At 36.9% G+C, this 21,339-nt stretch overlaps 1 protein-coding gene across 1 annotated transcript; it reads left to right on the top strand.

Annotated features, from left to right (window-relative positions):
* The first annotated feature begins 467 nt into the window (after positions 1 to 467).
* On the top strand, positions 468 to 19,852 carry AKIRIN2 (akirin 2). Its single transcript, XM_041750861.1, has 5 exons — positions 468 to 1,293; positions 16,049 to 16,192; positions 17,909 to 18,058; positions 19,195 to 19,266; positions 19,498 to 19,852. The coding sequence occupies exons 1-5, from the start codon at positions 1,059 to 1,061 to the stop codon at positions 19,506 to 19,508; spliced, it is 612 nt and encodes a 203-aa protein (XP_041606795.1). The 5' UTR covers positions 468 to 1,058; the 3' UTR covers positions 19,509 to 19,852.
* Positions 19,853 to 21,339: the final 1,487 nt, after the last annotated feature.

Here is a 21,339-nt window from a genome sequence, read left to right on the forward strand (position 1 = left end):
TTCCATAATCTCAGTATTTCCCAGCCTCTCATTAGGACAGGTTTTGTTTTTGGCACTCTTATTACCGAAATTAATCTGTCTTGAACTGTTGGGTTGCCTAAGTTTTCTATTTCCCATTTGTTAAATCACTGTGGGAATAATATCAGGACAACTATGTCCTGAATTTTAAAGGTCTTTTAAGCCTATTTTCTGCATCAGTTGGCTTTCCTCTCTTCCAGTCTCTCCCAGCCTTTTCTTTTTTCCCCTTTTGCTTAGCTCCTTTTACACTCAAGCCTCGTAGGGGATTTAAATTCCAACCCGGAACTCGGAATGCCGCGCCTTGAATGACGGGAATCGTAGTTTTCGTGACTCCTCCCTAATCGCTTTTCACGCCGATTCCCTTCCACAGTGAAAAACTACAACTCCCAGAATGCGCCTGCGGGGTAGCCACCCCTATGCGCACGCGCCCTGAGGCCGCAGAATTTGAATCGGCGGCGTTGTTATTGACGCCATATTGGGGCCGGCGGCGGGTGGAATAGTCGTACAGAGGAGGGGGAAGCGGCTGGACGTGTTCGATTGAGCTCCTGCCGCTGCCTCCACCTCGCAATCCCTCCACATCGACCGCCGCTCTCAAGCTCCTGACCTTACTCGGGCTTATTCGTGGCCGCGTTCCAGCCTCATACCTGACGGGGCTGGTTTCGACTTCCGAAGGGAGCCGGTCTCAGCGCAGGAGCGCCTCAGGCGCGGCGCAAAGCTCGAACGGACGGCGGGGGCGGCCGGAGCCTCTCCCGGGGGAGCTGTGCCTGAGGAGGCGGAAGAGCCCCCCTGACGCGGCTGTCGTGAGCGGCCGCCACCGCCCCTCCCGCTCTCGCCTGGGCCGGCCCGGCCACTGCCCCTGCCGCGGAGGCAGCGGCGGCGGCGGCTCTCGTCTCCTCGCCGGCGCTGCACCACCGCCTTCCTGCTCTTGAGCCCGTCGGTTAGGCTCTCCTCGGGCCCCCGCTCCCCCCCCACTTCCCTCACCCTCCCCTCCCGTCACCTCTCCCCGACCCCACCCGAGTCCGGCCTCGGCTGCCCCGGCCATGGCGTGCGGCGCCACTCTGAAAAGGACTCTGGATTTCGACCCGCTGCTGAGCCCAGCGTCCCCGAAGCGGAGGCGATGTGCGCCATTGTCGGCGCCCACCTCGGCGGCTGCCTCTCCGTCGGCGGCGGCCGCCGCCACTGCCGCCTCCTTCTCGGCCGCCGCCGCCTCGCCGCAGAAGTATCTCCGAATGGAGCCGTCCCCCTTTGGCGACGTCTCCTCCCGCCTCACCACAGGTGGGACTCGGCCCCGCGGCCGCCGGGGTGGGCTGGAGAACGGGGGTCCCGGGACGCGGAACCCGGCCCCGGGGATGGGGCTGCCGGATTGGTCGTCGTCCTTGGCAAAAGTAGCAGTGGAGCGACCGCATTTCTTCCAGTTGGGTCCTCTGGCCCCGGCGACACAATAGAAGTGGCCTCATGTCAAAGGGGTGGGGGAGTCGGGAGGTGGGGAGGGCAGGGGCTCTGCCTTGCCGGGTATTGTGGGGAAGAGGAAGATCCTTTTCTTTGGGCTGAATGACTGGAATTGAGTGTTTCCGTAGTCTGGAGAGCCCCAGCGGAAATGATCAGAGAGGGTGATATTATTCATAAATTTAGGCGAGAGAAGAGTAACGTTTCGCCCGAATCTCGGTATCTGTCTCCTCGAATCGATTGGTTGCAGCCCTTAACGGTGGGACTGGGTGGTTTGAGGCGAGGCAGCAGCCCCTCCTCCAGTTCAGACATGGCTGATTTTAGTACAGAGGGGGTGGGGGGTGGGGATGGATGTCACTGGGGCGAGATCTAGGCCTGTCATTAATCACCCACAAGAACGCCACTTTGGCTGAGTCAAGACCTGTTTCCCTAGCAGGGTCAACAACAAAGAAAATGCTCTTCCCGAGTACTTGTAATATGATCGTACTGTGCGTCTAGACCCTGAGAAACTTGAACTTTTAATGAAAAGCGAATTGTACTGAAAATTGGGCCTGAGTAGTTGCTTCTGGTTGGAGGTGCTTTATTTCTCAACAGGGTACGGTGGGGGTGGGGGGGGGGTGGAGAACAGCCTAGGCCTTGAGAGTAATAAAGAAATCAACCCAAGACTCTAAGGCACTTAGGACTGTCTTTGCTTTTCATCTTGAAACATTTCCTGAAAGTGACTATGGGGAAATGCCTTTTGGCTGCTTTGTACTGCATGTGTGTGTGCCCAGTTTTTTCTGTACTTTGAAAATCCTTGTGTGCCCCTGGCACAGTCCTAGGATAGGCTTTTGTGGACTGGTAGTGTAAATCTCTTTGTGAGTATAGTATGCAAAGGTTTCATATTTGAGCCTTTAGTGATATCATTTGCAGACAAAGCCTTTTCATAGTTCAAGTGTTTTATTATCAGCTTTTAATAAAAAACGCGTGGGCAGTATATACCTCTATATTTGGTAACTTCCATTTGGAATTGTTTTGTTCAAGTCAGGTTTTTAAATATCCTTCCCCAGATTTTTAGGGACACCCTCAATGCTTAGGCTACCATTTCTGCTATTAAATATTTGACTAACTTAAGGATACACTATTTTAGAGTTGTAAAGAGTTTTCAGAAGAATTCTCAGTTTTATTTAGTAACTCTACCTAAACTGCCTTGTATGTAAAGGCATTGGTTGATTTACTGTTAGGCTTTGCATTAAAAGACAATAAGTGTTATGAGCTGGTGATTAAATTATTTTTAGATTTTTGTCTTTTTAGTCAAATGATATTGAAAATTGAAATGATACCTAGGAATCTGTACTTAACAAATAAGGCCACTTAAAAATAGCCCTGGCTAACTAGCTATAAATTTCAGGGGAGCTGGTGAATTAATACAGTGTTAGGTTTGGGAGTTTATCTTTAGTGTTAGGTTTGGGATATACTTTAGTATATCTCAATGCTGCAGTAGTCTTGAGCATATATGATTAACCAGCCAGGAGCTATATTTGTCTTCACTTTAAAGGGAATTTATTCAGGATTGTAATCTTTTACAAATTTGTCATTTCATTGATGCATTTGTAGCATTGGTTAATGCAGTTGGCTCCACATTGTCTCAAATTTCAATTGAGTGGATGATAATTTAGTAAATGACTGGAGTAATTGAAATTGTTTAAATAAGCCTGATGTTTCAAATTCATGTTTTCCAAAATATTGCTGTCATCTTCAGGGTGTTTTTAACATCTATTCTGGAAGTTTGATCATATCCTGAACTCTTAAAATCACAGCCTAATTGATCATTTTGAGCCTGCTAAAGGATTTAATTTTTTCAACCGACTTGAGTATTAACAGAAAAAGTTGACTTGAGGAAAGCAGTTGAAATTGTAAAGTTTTGAATTGCTAAAATTTACTTTTTTTTACCTGTAATTTTGAATGATATTCTACATGTTTAATTTGGCTTTGTTTTTAGATGGCCAGCTTGGGTAGGCTCCTGTGTGGTTTTTGTAATGATGTCATAATGGGAGCTGCAGTGTTGTGCAGGTATCAAAGACCTTTTCAGTTTTCATGTCCCCAATCTTGGAAATAATTTTTCCAAGCACTTAATTTTTAGATTTTTGTTTTAACAGTGGTGATTCTCAAACTTTGCAAGAGTAAATATCTGTATATCTGTGGCTGAAATAAATAGCTAGGGTTGGAAATGGAAAGTGATTTACCAAGTTGAGATTGACTAGGACTCTGCAGAAACTTTGTTTTCCTTTCATTTCTGTCAGTTCAAGTGTAATTTAAAAATTTAGAGCTACAGTACTGAAATTTTTTTTTCAGAGCATGCATATAATTTATTGTTTATCATTGTTCTTTTCTGGAAACTTACATAGTGTGTTTTGACGTGTAGTCGAAATGATGTTCTGGCTTTACTAGTTTGAGGAACTTGGGATTTCAACCCTAGTTTATTTTAGTCATCCCAGGAAGGTGATTCGAAAGTTTGACTTGATGACTGTTATTTAAATTATTTAAATCTGTATTTTTCAAACTGTTGCAACTTAATGCCAGGGAAAAGGAAAGGGCTGGTTTAAAAAAAAAAAAAAAAAAGTTTTATTGGAACCAGCCAGGGTCATTCTCTCCCCTCACCACCCCCCTTAAAAGTATGGCTCATTGCAGGCTACAACTGCAGAGCTAGTATTTGTTATAGAGACTGTATTTTCCCAAAGCTCAAGTATTTACTGTCTGATCCTTTACAGAAAAAGTGTGTCCACTCCTGCATTTCTAGGATGTCAGCAGTAAGGTTTATAGTACCTGGGATGTGAAAAGGGAAAAGTGAATGAGGGTGGGGTGGGGGTAGACTGATTGGGAAAAATGAATACCTCTAGTAGCTGCATCAGTATTCACCCTGGTAAGTTAGTTGAAAAGATTCTGTGCATTCTGTATACTTCTCTGTTGGCTTTTGAAACATCTCACAATATTATCTCTTAGCCAAAGATTGTCATAACATTCCCAAGAACCAAATTATTTTAATAAAACTGAAATATCATCTAACATTACAAGAGACTGTCAGTCAAATCAAACACATTGTTTTTCATAATTGTACTGAATAAGTGGTTTGGTAAGGAGATCCTTCTGTGGATGTCAACTACTTGGGAATTTGCTAGGCACTTACACACATTGTTTAGGTCTTGTTACCACTGCTCTGGTCTGCTTTAGGAATTGAGTTGGATGAAGAGTTAAATTCCTTTGTAAGAACTTATTGTATTTGCTGGAAACTTGCCATTAAAAATGGAAATTGCAGCTTGTGAATGGGGAAGGGTTTACAGGAACTTAGATTGTTCAGTAGACATTGATGCATGCCTGCAAACGGAGACACCAGCTGGCTTAAATGAAGTATAAACGGTTCTAGGCAAACAAATGAGATGTCTGTTGGAGGAGGCAGCATTTCACTTCAGATGTCATTTATATTGAGCCAGAAGTGTTTTTAATATTTTGTGGTTATTTAGACAGCTGTTAAATTGCTTCTAGTTTCTCAGTGGATTTGGCAAATAGACTGTTTTTAATGGTCTTTGTACTTCAAATTTTAAACCTGATATTTTACTTAAGCCTGTGTATGTAACTGCAGTTATTTCATATTCCTATGGATTATGCATTTAAGAATTGTGTGAGTTTGTGGCTTTTAAAAGCAGACGCACAGTTGTATTCATTACTGAGCTATTTTGTTTTGAAAGAAGAAAAATAAAGCCTAACTTGAGCACAGAAACACATAAGGTAAACATGGCTAGGTCAGAGCAGTTAGCCCTTTAGTTATAGATGCTACTAGTTACCATGGTTGCCACAGAAATAATCTGAGTTGTAACGGAGAATAATAAATTTCTTTAGTTCTTGAATGGCTTTATAGGAAAAAAAATACACTGTGTAAAGTACCCAGGAGGTCTTTTACTAAGTATTTGATGAACCCAGGAAGACACTATGGTAGAAAAACACTTCTGTCTTGAAAGGCTGTGAATAAGAGATTCAGTGGAATTAATTGCCCAGTTTTGCATATTTTTTCTATTTGAAAACAAACTCTTGATTTCTCCCTCCACTTAAAGAAGGATGCAGAATGATAACATGGCTTAAGTTTGGACCTCTTGGATAGGTGGTTCATCAAACTAGGTAATAGTGCTGGAGTGTTGGTTTTTTTTGAGTACCTATAACCAGCGAGTTATGGTCCCTGCAGTCTTTGCGTTAACACTATACTAATACTGTTGACTCACAGTTGTTCTCTGTACATATTTGAAACCACAGTGAATTTCTTGCCTTTGAAAAGACTACTTTGAAATAGTGTGAATACTTGTTCAAGCCTATGTGAACCAGTCTGGCTGGCATCTGCAGATGGTAAAGAGGTCTTCAACAAGTGAATATAGTTCAAGAGATTCATCTTTAATCTTATTGCTCAGTATACCAATGTTTGTCAGCTTTCTAAACATCTAGGAAATGTGATCTATCCCTAATAATTCAGTCTTGGAGGAAAGATTCTTTACAGGAATTGCCCCTTGGATTTTGAGAGGTTACAGTGGGTTATATGGGACTTGTATAGTTTGAAAGTAACCCAAAGGTATTCTTATCTGCCATAACTTCCCTCTTAATGTCTTATTACAAGGTTTTAAGATACTTCTCAAATTTATTGAAATAATAAATATAGCAATTAGTTTTAAGACTGATCAATACTTTTTCTGAGGCACTTGAAGTACACTCCATATACTGCCCCTCATTTTTCTAGACAGTGATGATAAACATACATTACGTGCATTATAATGTTTGAGATAGTCCCAGTAATAAGAATTTTACCATTTTAGGAGATCTGCACATTTGAAGAAATACATTTTTTAAGTTTTTAGATGATTTTTAGGAGAAAATATTTTGTAATATGAAGTTCTAGTCTCTTATTTCTAAAAGAATTGAATGATTTAAGTTATAGCAAGTTTCTAATGTGATGAGAAGATATTGAAGCTATACTGAGCAGGGAGGGAATCCTTGCAGGTAAATTAAAATTGTATGTTACACTGTCAGCTTTGGTGTTTATTTTGGGCCTTTTGATTAGACTTTTGAAGTATGCTAGATTGTTTAATCTTCTTTGTGGTGATAGGCTTTTATTTTGGTTCGTAGTGGTTTTTTAACCTTCCAGTAAAAGAAAAACAGAATATGCTTGTAGTTTGTCTTGGGGGGGAGGGGGGATGGAGGAGGTTATAACTTACTTTCCTCCTCCCTTTAAGAAATTGTAAGTCATTAGTTTATGTTAAATGTCATAGGCAGATCATCCTGAAATGAACTAGTGCTTTGCAACATTTTGATTATAGTATAATAATTACTATAATCAAAATGTGATATACATTTCTGGGATTTGACTTAATTTTTAGCTTCTGGGTCTATTCATGTACCTGGTTTTTCCCAACATTATTAAAAATTTAAATATTTACTTTAGTTCAAGCTTTTATGAACCTCATTTGAGTTCCAGATACTGTGCTGGTTAAGCAAACTGATAGTCTGTCAAGGGACTGATAGAGCCACCACTGTGGATACTTCATTAGCTAGGTAAACTTGAACAAAAATAACCATAATCTTTATGCTATCTCAGTATTACTTGTTTTAATTCTTGTAGACATTTATCTATGTAAGCATTCTATCCACTTTTGGTAGCATAGGTTTTGAAATTGTTTTACTAATTAAATCACACTGCTACTACTTTTGAAACATTAAAGTGATTTTTTTTTTTCCTTAAGGTGATAGTTGAAGCTTGTTCGTTGTCTGTTTCTGAAATTGTCTTTATTTTATAATGTATATTCTGACTTTGGTTTAGTATCCATTTCATTTCCATTACTGTTAATTCTTAGAAAACTACCTCCAAAAATCAAACTAAAGTTTGGAGGGGGGACCTGGAAGAGTTGATTTTGTTTCTTAAAAAAAAAAAAAAAAAAAAGGAAAAAAAAAGGTATTGGACTGATCTAGCAATTGAAAAATAGAATGTAGAGTGGAGGAGTACCTACCTGGGTGGCACAGTTGATTAACAGTTTGACTTGGTTTTGGCTCAGGTTGTGATCTCAGGGTCATGAGATTGAGCCCCAGGGTCTCTGTTCAGCAAGCAGTCTGCTTGAGAGATCTTCCTCTCCCCGCCCTTATCCCCTGAAAATAAATAAGTCTTTTTTAAAAAAAGAATGTAGAGTGGAATTTGAAAAATTGCAGAAAGCCAATTTTTCAAACATTACTGTTCCTAAACTTTTCCATTTGTCACAGAGAATTGCCTTGTTCCTGTTACTAAAGTATAATTCTCTGATAGAAAAACTTTTCTAAGTGGTATAATTGGTTAAAAGTACCAGAAGTTTTAGGTTGATGAGACCGAACAGGAGAACCTGATGCTCACTGCAATCAGCCTTGGCCTAAGGAAAAAGGGTATGTTATCAGAGGCTGGCACTATTGTAATTAGTCCCATATGTGTGGCAGTGCTGACTTAGCAATTTAGAATAATTCTTCCTTTTAAAACATCAGTAAAACATTTCTGGTTAGATATAGATCCATGTCCTAAGAAGAGGCAGTTTAGAGATGGGGAAGTATCCCTTATATAAATATCTGAGTGTAACATGAAGATTTTGAAAATAATTATTCTTGCCAGTGATCACAGTTTTAGGACTGGGTAGATGAGACTCCTGCACTGCTTTGGTTAGTTACTATTTTCTTAACAGTTTGAAGTTTCAGAGAATTGAAATATCAGTAATTAGTAGCCATCTCTCTATCTCTGACATCCTGGTTTTTAAAAAATTAGCTTTCCTCCTTGTTATTTATTGTAACTTTAAGTACTTGTGGAATGAATACTGGCTAGGTATTGTAGTATTATAATACTGGGGAGGCAGTAGATGTTGAGCCTAAGCCCTGACGTCATGACGGCTCTACCTTGTTCCAGCTGTGTGACCTTTCAGAAGACATTGAACCAAAGTCACATTCTCTTCATCTGTAAAATAATGCACATGATGTAATATATGCCTTTAAGGATGGTTATGAGGATTAAGAGCATTTCTCGTCCCAAAGTGTTGGAGATAATCACAATGGGGCAACCTCAAATGGAACATTTTATACTGTCCAGCAATCCTGCCATTCCAGTGAATAACCTTGCTTCTACTTCACAAATAGGAGCCATCAAATGGCAGCTTCGTTTTTCCCAGTACCTACACTACCAATTTTTGTGCTAATCCTGTTCTCCTTTTAATATTACTGAAGAAGTTTAAACAATTAAAGAACTTTACACAGTGAGAGAAGGATTCTCTTTCTCTCAAAGAATCTTCTCTTGATTATTTTCCTCTTGCAACTGAATCTTTGCTTTTGGCTTTAAGTATTGTTAAGATTATACTTAATCCATTATAATATAAGAAATAAAACATCCTCGTTTTCCTTCAGCAGTCATCCAGATTCTTCGACTTCAAAAACAAATTGAGAGCGCTTTCAAATAGTTCTTGTCATGTCACCAATGATTTCCATGGTTTATAATCAATCCTCATCTTGTTTGACCTTTCTTAGAGCATTTTATACTATTCTTCCACTCCTTTTTGAAATAAATTTTTGAACTCTTCCACTTTTGGTTGCTTTCTGTTTTCATTTGGTCATTAAAGTTAGGAGTTCTTGGTTCTAATTCATCTGCACTTTTGTTTAGCTTAATAGCTCCGTAAGCAATCACATGCATGCTCCTGACTAGTTTTCACTTACAGATGAAGCTCTAATTTATATATTTAGTTCAGATCATTCCTTTCAGATCTGGTCATGGGGAATTTGGACCTTTTATTTTTATTGTTAGATCTTCCCAGAAGCCATTCCTTCCCCCAGAAGTCAGGATTTTTGTGAACTCTGTTGACTTTTAAATATTCACAGCTAATTTACAAATATATGGGATAAACAGATGTCTGTGGACTTCCTCATTGCCTTCTGGTATGAAAGGTAGTCTTAATTGCTTTTTTAAAGCAGATGTAATAGAAAAGTAAATGCATTTGTTCACTGTCAATCACATAACATGAATTTCATATTTTAAGGAAGATGTTTTAGGAAAAATGAATCAATATATGTAAATGTCATGTAATGAGTCTAAGTTTAATTTGGTTTACAATCAAATTTAAATTGATTTACAGAATATTTTCCTGCTAGAGAAAGGCATGTCTAATTTTGAACTACAAAAGACATGTAGGTTAGGGTGACAGATATTTTTGTACTTGAAGTAGTCTGCTTTTACTGCTTTCCTTCTCCCCTCCATTTCCCAGAATGTCCAATAATAAATAAACCAACCACTTTTCTTTTTAATTGCCACAGTAGATGAGTTATTATTTTAAGGAGGAGACAAAAACGTAAATGCCCACAATTCAGGCAAGTAATATAAATGAGTGAAGTAAACTACATGGAATTAGTGAATTTTATTTTAACCTTGCTACTCCTCTGCAGCAAGAAACATATATACTGTCATCTGGAAACACAGTATATAAGTGCAGAATCCCAGGCTCCATCTCCCGGAATCTACATTTTAACAAAATCCCCAGGTGATATCTGTATATGCATTAAAGTTGTAGAAGAACTTAAGGATTTCTACATGAATTTGGCCACGTATTCCAGTTTTCTTCTCTTAACAGTACCCCAGAAATCTTTTAGTTAAAATCATGAACTTTTTAAATGTTGGCCATAAATTAACATTTCTTTTTTAAAAAGAAGGTATTCAGGCCAGAGATGTCTTTGGGCTGTTTACCTTGTGTATCATCAGTTTGCAACATCTGGTTTCCATGTAAGCTGTAGCTTAATGTGTGTGTGTGTTTTAGGTGCTTTAATAAGTACTTGTAGATGGGTTTGTTCTTTAGCTTGATTGTGTTGCCCCAGGGTCGTCCTCAAGGAGTCTACTCTCTTTCCTTCTGGACCTTACTTTCTTTTCATGGCTATGGTTAACTGGAATAGAAGCCGGACTTCTTGCCATGGCATTAAATGTTTCCTGTGGCATGTATATTTTGGGTTTTGGATTTGGGGTGGTTCAGTTTACTCTTTCCCTTCCCCGTTGACAGCTCTTTTGGTTTTCCTAGATTGTAAGCTATTTGAGAAGATGTTTAACAGGTAATAAAGAACTAAAAAACAAAAGCAACAAAGTTAACATTCCTTTAGAAACTGATGTCATAAAATAGAGATGAAACTTACTGGATATTAGGGAGGAATCTCCTGCTGATTGAGCATTTTTGGACTCCTTGCAGTAGTGACTCCGATTGTGCAGTTAATTTGTAAAATTTATAATTAGACCTGCAGGTTTTAGCAAATTGAGTCCTTTATTTCAAGTAAGTAATCATTGGCTATTATAGTACCAGTGAAATAATAGAACTTGACCTGTAGTGATTATGATTTTTCTTTCTGTTGTTGGAGATAATTGATAAATGAATGTGTCTTTATAGCAAAATATTATATGTTGTAAACTTAGAATCTAAGCCAGTTGCTTTTGAAGCATTGTAGGTAATACCTTAATGTTTATATAATTTTGTGCAGCAATATTATGCTTATTAGGATTTACCTTAATCCAGATAGATGTTAAAATTCTACATGTAGGGGGTGTTCAGGTGGCTCAGTCAGTTAAGCGTCTACCTTTGGCTCAGGTCATGATCCTGGGATCGAGCTGTGCATCTTGGCTCCCTGCTCAGCCAGGAGCCTACTTCTCTTTCCTCTACCCATCTCCCTGCTTGTGTATGTGCTCTCACTCAAGTAAGTAAATTAAATAATAAATAAAATCTTTAAGAAAAAAACACTTCTAGATATGATTTGATAATCTTGTGTTAAAATTTGGTTCCAGGTCCCTTTGACGTAGTAGTAATTTTAAAGTGAATTAAAAATGGCATCAACTCATTCTTTTTAGTTAGATAGCTCTTGGCTGAGTAAGAACATTGTCCTTAAGATTCCTTCAAAGAGAACATAAGAGCTGTTTTAGTTTCTAGACATATCCTGGGAAAATACTTTATTTACAAAGATGGGCTTCCATAGTGTGACTCAGTTGTGTATGTTGACATGACAATGTCTAGTATGTAGTTCAGAGATCTAGATTTGGTTTGTTATTTTATTTGGTACAGTTCAGCAGTTCCTTATTTTTAGGTCTTAATGCCAATTGCAGGTTTTCTGTACTTAATTGTGTACAAGTTTTTTCATTTGTGTTCTACCTAGAACTTTGAAAATTTATTTATTTATTTTTAATCCCATTGTTTGAGTTGGTTAGATGAACTTTCACTTTATTTTTTCAAAGATACTTTATAGAGAAATGAAGGTGATACAAAAATGTCTTATATACCTAAACTTAAAACTTTTTTTAATTTAAACTGTTAATGAGACTTGTTATGTTTGATTTACTAATTATGTCAGTGGGAAAACAGCAAGTTTATGCAGGTCTAAAGCAAAGGTTTAGTTTCATGTCACATTTTTAGACATCTTATGGACTGTATCTAGAAGGACATTTGTAGTTGCATCTAATTCCATATTCCTCTCTGCTCTCAATTTCATCTTCTTGCTATTTCTCTTACTCATGTCGACTTATTTCTTAATCCCATCAACTGCTTTCTTCTTCTGTATTGACCTTATTGTGCACAGGCTTTCTTAAGTAATCAGTGGCAACTAAAATGAATAAAACAGTTTGGGAGTAGGCTTAATACTGCCACAAGCCAGACTTTTTCTTTTCACATTTACCTGGATTTTTTGCTAGGTTTATGGGTTTTAAAAAATACTCTTGAGGAATAAATGCTGGCTCATTGGTAATCTCTCATTTGTTAAGGAGAAGAATTTTATTGGCAATCTTAATGGCATTTACTAGATTTGGGAATGAAAATGCCATTAGTCACAGAATTTGCTCAGACTTTCATGTAGACCTAGTGAGGTGGAAGAAATCTTAGTATTTTATGGTAAAAGGAGGATATAGTTTTTAGGATTCTGACAAGGGATATAACCACCATTTGTGGTGTAGTTTGATATGAAGATAACTGTATATTTTGCTCTAAGTGATTTGCTACAAATTTGTCCTGTGCACATAAGCCAAATATGAAGGCAGCATTATTAAAACTGGCATGTGCAACTGATATGTAAGTGAAGCTTCATTTGACTTGACTTTTTCTTTAATGGACCATAGATTGTGTTGGTAACACACTATTATGTATTATATGTACTTGGAATAAAATGTCACTTGGCAGTTTGATGAAAGATGGCTAGATTTAAGTAGTTTAATACTAGGTAGACATAAGAACTTTATTGATGAATGGAAGACCTCTATCCAGCTGATATAAGAAGCAACTTCAGTCAGCCAGGTACCTAGGTTGAATTTACAATGTGAGTTGTGGAAAATTGAATCTGGGGAAATATTCTTGAGTTAATACCTTTAAAACTGTATACCTCTCCAAATTGAGATAAATGAGTTTGAGACCCAAAGTTAGCGGAGATCTTGGTCAAGTTAAGTTGGATTATTCACTGAATAACACTGTTGTTTACATGTTACCAGTATTAGAGCATTTATGTACATGACGAGGCTTGGATGACATAGTTGCATCATATTAGATGAAAAAGCATTGAGGCAAAGCATTCAAAACTATTCAGCTCTTTGGGTGGTTCAGTCGGTTGAGGACCCTACTCTTGATCTTGGCTCAGGCAGGTCATGATCTCAGGGTCCTGGGATAGAGCCCCACTGCATGGGGCTCCTCAGCAGGGAGTCTGCTTGAGGATTCTCTCCCTCTTCCCACCCTCACACGCATGTTCACATGAGTTCTTTGTCTCTAAAATAAATACATCTTTTAAAAATTCTTTAGCTCTTTAGTTGATAGTATCAAGTTGGCAAAGGTGTAGTGCAGCTGGAACTCTCACATATATATAGCTGGTGAGCTGGTGTGAGGATGTAAAATGGTACAATTACTGTGGAAATGGTTTGTCAGTTTCTTACCATGCTCTTACCACATAATCAGGCCATCCAGTTCCTCTTCTAGGTATTTATTCAAGAGAAATGAAATTCATCCACCTGTAGACTTGTACTTGAATGTTCATGGTAGCCTTATTTATAATAGCCCCAAGTTGGAAGCAATTCAAATGTCCATTAAAAGGAGATTGGAAAAAAGAAAAAAAAGAAAAAAAAAAGGAGATTGGATAAGGGGTATGTGCATGTGTGTGTGTTTATATATAGACACAATGGAGTACTAATTAATAAAAAGAAAGGACTTACTGATACATGAAACATCATGTATGAATCTCAAAAGCATTTTACTGAATCATACACAAATCTATACTTTTTATGATTCCATTTATATGATAAATTTTCAAAAAGGCAAAAATGTTTCCAATAGTGAAAGCAGATGAATATTATGGTAATGAAGGTGAGGGGTGAATAGGAGCATAGAACTTTTTGAGGTGATAAAGTTCTTTATTTTGATAGTGGTGGTTTCAAGACCTGTATGCATGCATTTGTGAGAACCTTTCAAGTTGTACAATTAAATTGGTGAATTTATTTTGTAAATTATATTTAAAGATTCCTTAGCTTGTTATAGCATCTCTTAAGTATTAGATTACCATCTAATACAAAGCTAAATTTTAAAAGGTTTTACTACATTAATCTTAGGCTATATCTTGTTTGACCCCTCTGTGAATCTTAGGAAACCCATTTTTTTTCCTTTTTTTTCTTTTCTTTTTCTTTCTTTTTTTTTTTTTTTAATTTAATTTTATTTTTTTTTATAGGAAACCCACTTCTATCAAGGTACTTAACTAAAACTGTTCAGGAGACAGCCATTTTATTTCACACTTGGTATCTTCATTTTTATTTTAATTTTTTTATTGAAGTTTGATTTGCCAACATATAGTATAACATCTAGTGCTCATCCCATGGTACCTTCATTTTATTTTATTTTTTTTAAGATTTTATTTATTTATTCATGAGATACAGAGAGAGGCAGAGACATAGACAGAGGGAGAAGCAGGCTCCATGCAGGGGGCCTGATGGGGGAATCAATCCTGGGACTCCAGGATCAAGCCCTGGGCCAAAGGCAGGCACTAAACCGCCAAGCCACCCAGGGATCCCGGTACCTTCATTTTTAAATCACAGACTATTTCAAATAAATGGAAAAGACTGAAAATGACTATTTTTAATAGAAACAAATGTTAAGATTCTGAAAAATGTTACAGATAAAGTACTCCTTATTCAGTCTTCCAGTGTGTAATTCTGTAGTGCTTAAGCTGCAGATTCTTGTATATGTAACAGGTTTGTTCACCCACAAAATTTACACAAATAGAGCTTCTTCACGGAATGTATCTTTTTGCAAATTTTTCTCAGTTAAAATAATGAAATTGGCAGGATCTAAAATGTGTAAGGGGACTGACTGTCCCCTCAGAGTCTTCTTCAAAAGCCCTAAAAGTTCTTACTGGGGAAATAATACAGTTTGAGAAAAGAAATGGGAGAATTAAGTATATACCTAAAAAAAAAAAAAAAAAAAACAAAACAAAAAAAAACCCCACCAGTATTAAATTTTTTAAGTTTAATTTTAAATTAAATTTAAAAAATTTTCATCTTACACAAATCTTTAGCCTTCAAGTAAGCTTTCAGTTCATTTTAAAATTAACACACCATTGTAGAATTAAGGTGGTGATCATTGCCACCTTAATATTTGTTTAAATTTGTTTTGGGTTCGGATTAATACATTTAGGATGTAGTTTCACATGGATAATCTAGGAGCTAGGGTGGTTGTAGGAAAGTCTGTTTCGAGGGTAGTGGAAACCTCAAGGGAGGGATTTCTTTTTTTTTTTTTTTTTTTTTGAGAAAGGGAGGGATTTCTAAAGAGGCTAAATAGTAACTCTATATCGAGTTACTAATCTTTCCAGAATGAACCATACTGGCCAAAGGATACACACTTGATAGGATTTTACCCGTTTAGATGGTTGTGGTTGAAGGTAATGGCACTGTGGTACAGTGGTTCTTACTGAGTACCTGTTATGTACCACTTTATGTGGGTTTTTACACCCAAGATTCAGTACAACACTTTTTGTTGTTAATGCTGTAATACTTCTCTTGGACTGACGGCCATGACCATTTAATGTATAGTAATTTTTTAGTTCCCCATCAACCTTGTCATTTTGTTTGACCTACTGTCAATTCTCACTGGTTTGTGCTTATATATATACTTATAGTGCTCCCCACTTCTAATTATTTATGGTCTTTTCAAAGACTGTTTAATAGTTCTGTGTGTGATGAATAAGTAGCCTTTGAATTTGGGATTTTTAAGACTCTGAGTTAAACTAAATTGAATTAGAAGTTCACAAGACTCCCTTTACTTTGAATGAAAAACTTAAATTTGTCTTTTGCTAATCAGTGCTCAGAAAGAATGGTGTTGTAGGATATAGCTCAAATCTTGGTGGTGTGTATATGCTACTTCTGAATGAGTGCCCCCATTAATGCTGAAACAAATTCCTCAAGAATATCAGTTGTCTGGATATTATTTGAAGAAAATATTTTCAGTAGATTGATTGTACTAATTGTTGGAAACAGCCTTTTTTTTAAAACTTCATAGTTTTTATCTTCCCAATTTTTTCCTTCTAGAACAAATTCTGTACAACATAAAACAAGAGTATAAACGCATGCAGAAGAGAAGACATTTAGAAACTAGTTTCCAACAGACAGATCCATGTTGTACTTCTGAGGCACAACCACATGCATTTCTCCTCAGTGGACCAGCTTCACCAGGTAATAATAAACTTAGTAAGTGAAAGGAAATGTTACTTAGTATGGGAAAAGGTAATCTTAAATTGCCGTTAATCATTCAAGTTTCTGTTTCTCCCCCTTGGTTTAAAAATGTTTATACAAATAATTCATGATCTTGTAGAATATGGTACAAAGTAAGTATTTGCTACCTGGATTCCCACTACTCAGAGACAACCACCTGGATATAATATCCCTAAGTGGACTTCCCCATAAGTGTTACGATTTGTAGCCTTCATTAAGACAAAAATATTAACTTTCTCTGTTAAGTGTAGAGGCACCTTACCATTGACTATTATGCCCTTTTATGAACTTCTCATAATTATTTAACCACTAATGAAGATAATCAGACTGAATTTCCGGTAATAAAAGTATTTACAAAAGTGTCCTCGTTCATGCACCGTCATACATTTGTCCTGTTAGGATAGATTCTTAAAGGTTTGCAAACTGGCTCTTAGTTTAGTAAAATTCTCAGCAAAATAGTTTTTCTTGTGACCAAAGTTGCCTGCCCCCTTTCATTTCCTCCTCCCAGCAGGGATAAGAAAACCTATCAGAATAAAAAACCATTCAGGGGCTGTTGGCTGGCTCTGTAGGTAGAGCATTCACCTCTTGATCTCAGGGTTTTGAGTTCGAGCCCTGCATTGGGGGGTAGAGTTTACTTTAAAAAAAAAAAAAAAATTCAAAGGCTATAAAATAGTCATGAAATTAGATACACATAAAATTGTTCAAAACTAAATTCTGCAGTATTCCTGCCAGTTTGGGAGGTGGGGAGATAGGTGTGTACATGGGTGAAACATTGTTAGGGGGAGGTGAGGGTAGAGATTAGATTTATATCAGCAGGAAACTAAGTTCATCACAGTCAATTTATTTAGATCAATTAACTGGCAGCCTCAACTAACAAAGCTAGGAAGATAGCCTTCATAGTTACAAAGTTATTATACTTTATCTTGTGATAGACACAGCTCTAACAAGCATATTAAGTGGTCCCAGCCATGCATGTTACAAAAAAGTGAAAAGAGGATTGGGGGTCCAGGGACAGATACACAGAGCAGGACAATTGATAGCAAATCTATGTATTTGAGTGTGTATAAAATACTTGGAGCAGTGTTAAAATAGATACATCATGTCATAATCCTGAGTTTTCAAAAGATTAATTTCAGATGTTCTTTTCAATAAATAATGATGTAAGTTTATTAAGTAGTACTTTAAGAGGAATGCATTCTGAAGAAATCTTTTATATCAAGTATCACTATCTGATGATGCTAAATGGCTGTTCCATTAATAATCTTAAGCACTCTGAACCATAAAATTTAATGTTGAATATTAGGATTATATTCACAGTATTTTTTACCTAGCTGTTACTCCTTAACTAAAAAACATAAGCTTTATTAAGTTTTGTTTGTATCTTGTACTTTTCTCCGATTACCTTCAGACTTTTTACTTTATAATTTGATTATATACATCTTGCTGTGTTTTTCTAGAGTTGTAAATAGCTGATAGTATTAAACCTGTTTTAAGACTCCTTGGGAAATACTGTGCTAAAAACTTACAGAAAATGCTTTCATATGAACACTGAAAAGATCCAAATGAAACCTCTGCATTTAGAAGATCCTTTTTTTTTTATATTTTTTTTTATTTTTAGAAGATCCTTTTTATGATGGCTCTAAATCATGCTTTTTTTTGGGTTCATATTATACATAGGGACTTCATCTGCAACATCCTCACCATTAAAAAAAGAACAGCCCTTATTTACTCTACGACAGGTTGGGATGATCTGTGAACGTTTGTTGAAAGAACGTGAAGAGAAAGTTCGAGAAGAGTATGAAGAAATATTGAACACAAAACTTGCAGGTATGAAATTATTTTAGAATCTCCTAGAAGCTGTTAAGAAATGCATTATTTCCCACATGTCCTTAATGTCGGTTAAATTATCCTATCTATCCACTGGTTACAGTATGTTTTCTAAGAACTGGAGAATTTCAGTTCGAGAAAGGAAGTTAACTTTCCTGTTGCTCATGGCCCTCCTTAGTGACCTCAAGAAATAGTATTACTTAACCTTATAGATCAGGAACAGTATTAATGTGAACTAGATTTTTCTTTCGATATTCCTGTGCCGAACACTTGACTTGGCTATTCACCTCAATTTGCTTTTGGATTTTTAGACTACATCTTTCATGAGAACTTTCCCATCAGTCTAGACACATTTATTGTGTATGGTCAGTTAATGAGGATGTTTTTCTCCCTGATTTTTAAGCCAGATTCTACTGGGTATTGATAGTGTAAGCTTTTTTATTCTAAAGTCTTAAATGAAGGGGCTGATATAGGCAAGAGAATTTGCTTAGTTATGTAACGTATTTTTTTCTTTTCTTTTTTTTTCTTTTTATTTTTTTTGTAACATCTTTTTCTGTGACAGTTGATTAGGCTACATGTGGATGCTTTTGGACATATTTGTTAAACTTTTGTTTTTCTGTTTCCTTTCATTGAAGTACTTCCACTCGGGGATCCCTGGGTGGCTCAGTGGTTTAGCGCCTGCTTTCGGCCCAGGGCGTGATCCTAGAGTCCTGGGATGGAGTCCCACATCGGGCTCCCTGCAATGGAGCCTATTTCTCCTTCTGCCTGTGTCTCTGCCTCTCTCTCTCTCTCTCCATGTGTCTTTCATGAATAAATAAAATCTTTAAAAAAAAAAATACTGCCACTCATAGATCACTTACAGTAAACTTTCAGAGTAGAAAGATAGCCTTTTATGTTAAGAAATAAGCTCCTACCCTATACATGAGGTTGATTTGTACATTTGTAGGTTTCCTGACCAAGCTCTGTTTTTTGATTTGATAAAACTAATTACTATTTACAGAGGTTATGGGTCTGATTCAAAGGGCCAATTTAGAATTGTTTCACTATACATATTAGATTTTTTTCAGAGTTTATCTGGCTCTAATATATTAGTACATTTTGCAAATTTTATAATTGATATGTACCTTTATTTATAGAACAATATGATGCATTTGTGAAGTTTACGCATGATCAAATAATGCGACGATACGGAGAACAGCCTGCTAGTTGTAAGTATCTCCATCTTTTATGGAGAAGACAATTACTGTAATTATCTACATACTCAAGAGAATTTAACAAAATCATGGAGAAAAAGGTTAGAGGAGGTAGGCAGCAAAACTTTAGTAAAGTTTTACTTTCATTTACTTAAATATGTAGGGCAGCATTGGGGTTGAAGTTCTGGTATGTCTTTGAATTTTGACCTGGACTTTGCACTAATTTTCCTTTTCCTCCCCCTTTAGATGTTTCATGAATCACGTTTTCTGCATTTGTGGGCTGCCTTGTTCCTTGTTGAGTTGTTGCAAGAGGTCCTAATTATGACATGCAGCAATGCCAATACCCCCCTGTGAATACAGGTTATTTCAAGCTTTCGTCAGTGGCAACCACTCTTAGGCAGCAACTGGTTTTGGAAATTACCCTGATGTCAGTACCATCTGGATGTGGACCTTTGCTACCTGTATTAATGCCAGTGGCCTCATTTGCTGTATCATTACAATTTGGCTTCTTATATTAATATGTTTGAAAAGGATTAAAGCTGGTATTCTAAGAACATGCCCTTCACTGGTTGTGTAAATAAAACTGTAGAATGACACTTCAGATGAAGTTAGTGTGATTTTAATTGTGCACTACAACCAAGCTGTAACCAGGTATTAATAATTTAGAATGTAATCCCAGGACATTATTAAGCAAATAGCCTACAGTGCTTCCTGTGAAATCGTGAAAGAGGGAGGGCATTTCTGTATTCCAGGACTTCTTGGGGTTCAGAAAGGATTTACAGGATTTTTTTCCCTTAAATTTTTTCTTTTTTTGGGTAGTTTTTATTTATTTTATCAGTCTTTTTAACAAATGTTTATTGCTGCATTTTTTTCCCCCAGTGTGTTGTCATTTTATTGGCCTTATATATAGTACTGGAATATAGCTGGAAGAATAAAACATTTACTTCTAATCTGCTTTAATGTACAGATGGGTAGTATCTGAATAAAGCCAGTGTTTTAAATGTAAGCATTTTCCAGGAATCAATGAAGTTGATTTTCCAGTAAAATTTAAAGACCTTTTCATATACCAAATAATGTAAGATGTGAGTGCTATTTTCAAAACTGAGTTCTGATTCCAAATTGTTTATAACTGACCACATGATAGAATGTTACATAATAGATGTTTTAACAGCTGTAAATTTTTTTCCTCCATGGTATCAGTAGAATCCAAGTTTTTTTTTTTAAAGATGATAGATGAAAGCATGATTCAGCACCTTTAATTTCCTTTCCAAACACAGCTTTGTTACAATGAAGTGAGCAAAAAAATGCTTCAGTGATTTCTTTTGTTGAATTCTTTTAGCATATTTCCACTAATTAAACCAATCATAAATGTACTGGGGCATTTATATTTATAATTGACCTAATTAGTGGAAGAAAGTATTTTTTTGCCTTTTTAATTTTGGTGATTATACCTCATCAATTCCTTGTTTAAACAAGGCCAGGGCTTGAGGGCTTTCACAAGATCCTCAGATAATTCATATGCCCATTAAGTGCTTGAGAAAGGTTGGTATAGTGCAGGGTAGCCATAAATAAGGTGGGTAATTCTACCTAGTTTTAATGGACTGATAGAGATTCTCAACCTTAGCACTACTGACAGTTTGGGCCAGATCAGTCTTCATTGTGGGAGCCCTACTGTGCATAGGATGTTTAGCAGCATTTCTGGCCTCTACCACTAGATGCCAACAGCACACCACACCACACCCACCCATCCCACCCCCCACTTGTGACCACCAAAATATTGGGATTTCTAGGAAAATGCAGGCAGTAAGTTGAAACCTGGAGGTGTGGGAGGTGAGTGAATATAAATACATTTTATCCCTTAACCCCAGTAAGGACAAAAATGATCAACACGCTTAAGTAAACGTGTGAATTTTCATATATTTAAATTGATAAAAGAACTGGTTTTCAAACTTGGAGGGCAAGATACTAAAAGGAAAATCCGTACTGCAATCTCCACGGAGCTACAAGTAATACAGTTTTAATTCTAGATTCAAGTGGATCAAGAATAAAATTTCCTCTGCAGTCAAATTTCTGCCTATTTATTACCTT

This window comes from Vulpes lagopus, chromosome 1 (genome assembly GCF_018345385.1).
Source record: "Vulpes lagopus strain Blue_001 chromosome 1, ASM1834538v1, whole genome shotgun sequence".
NCBI classification, from domain to species: domain Eukaryota; kingdom Metazoa; phylum Chordata; class Mammalia; order Carnivora; family Canidae; genus Vulpes; species Vulpes lagopus.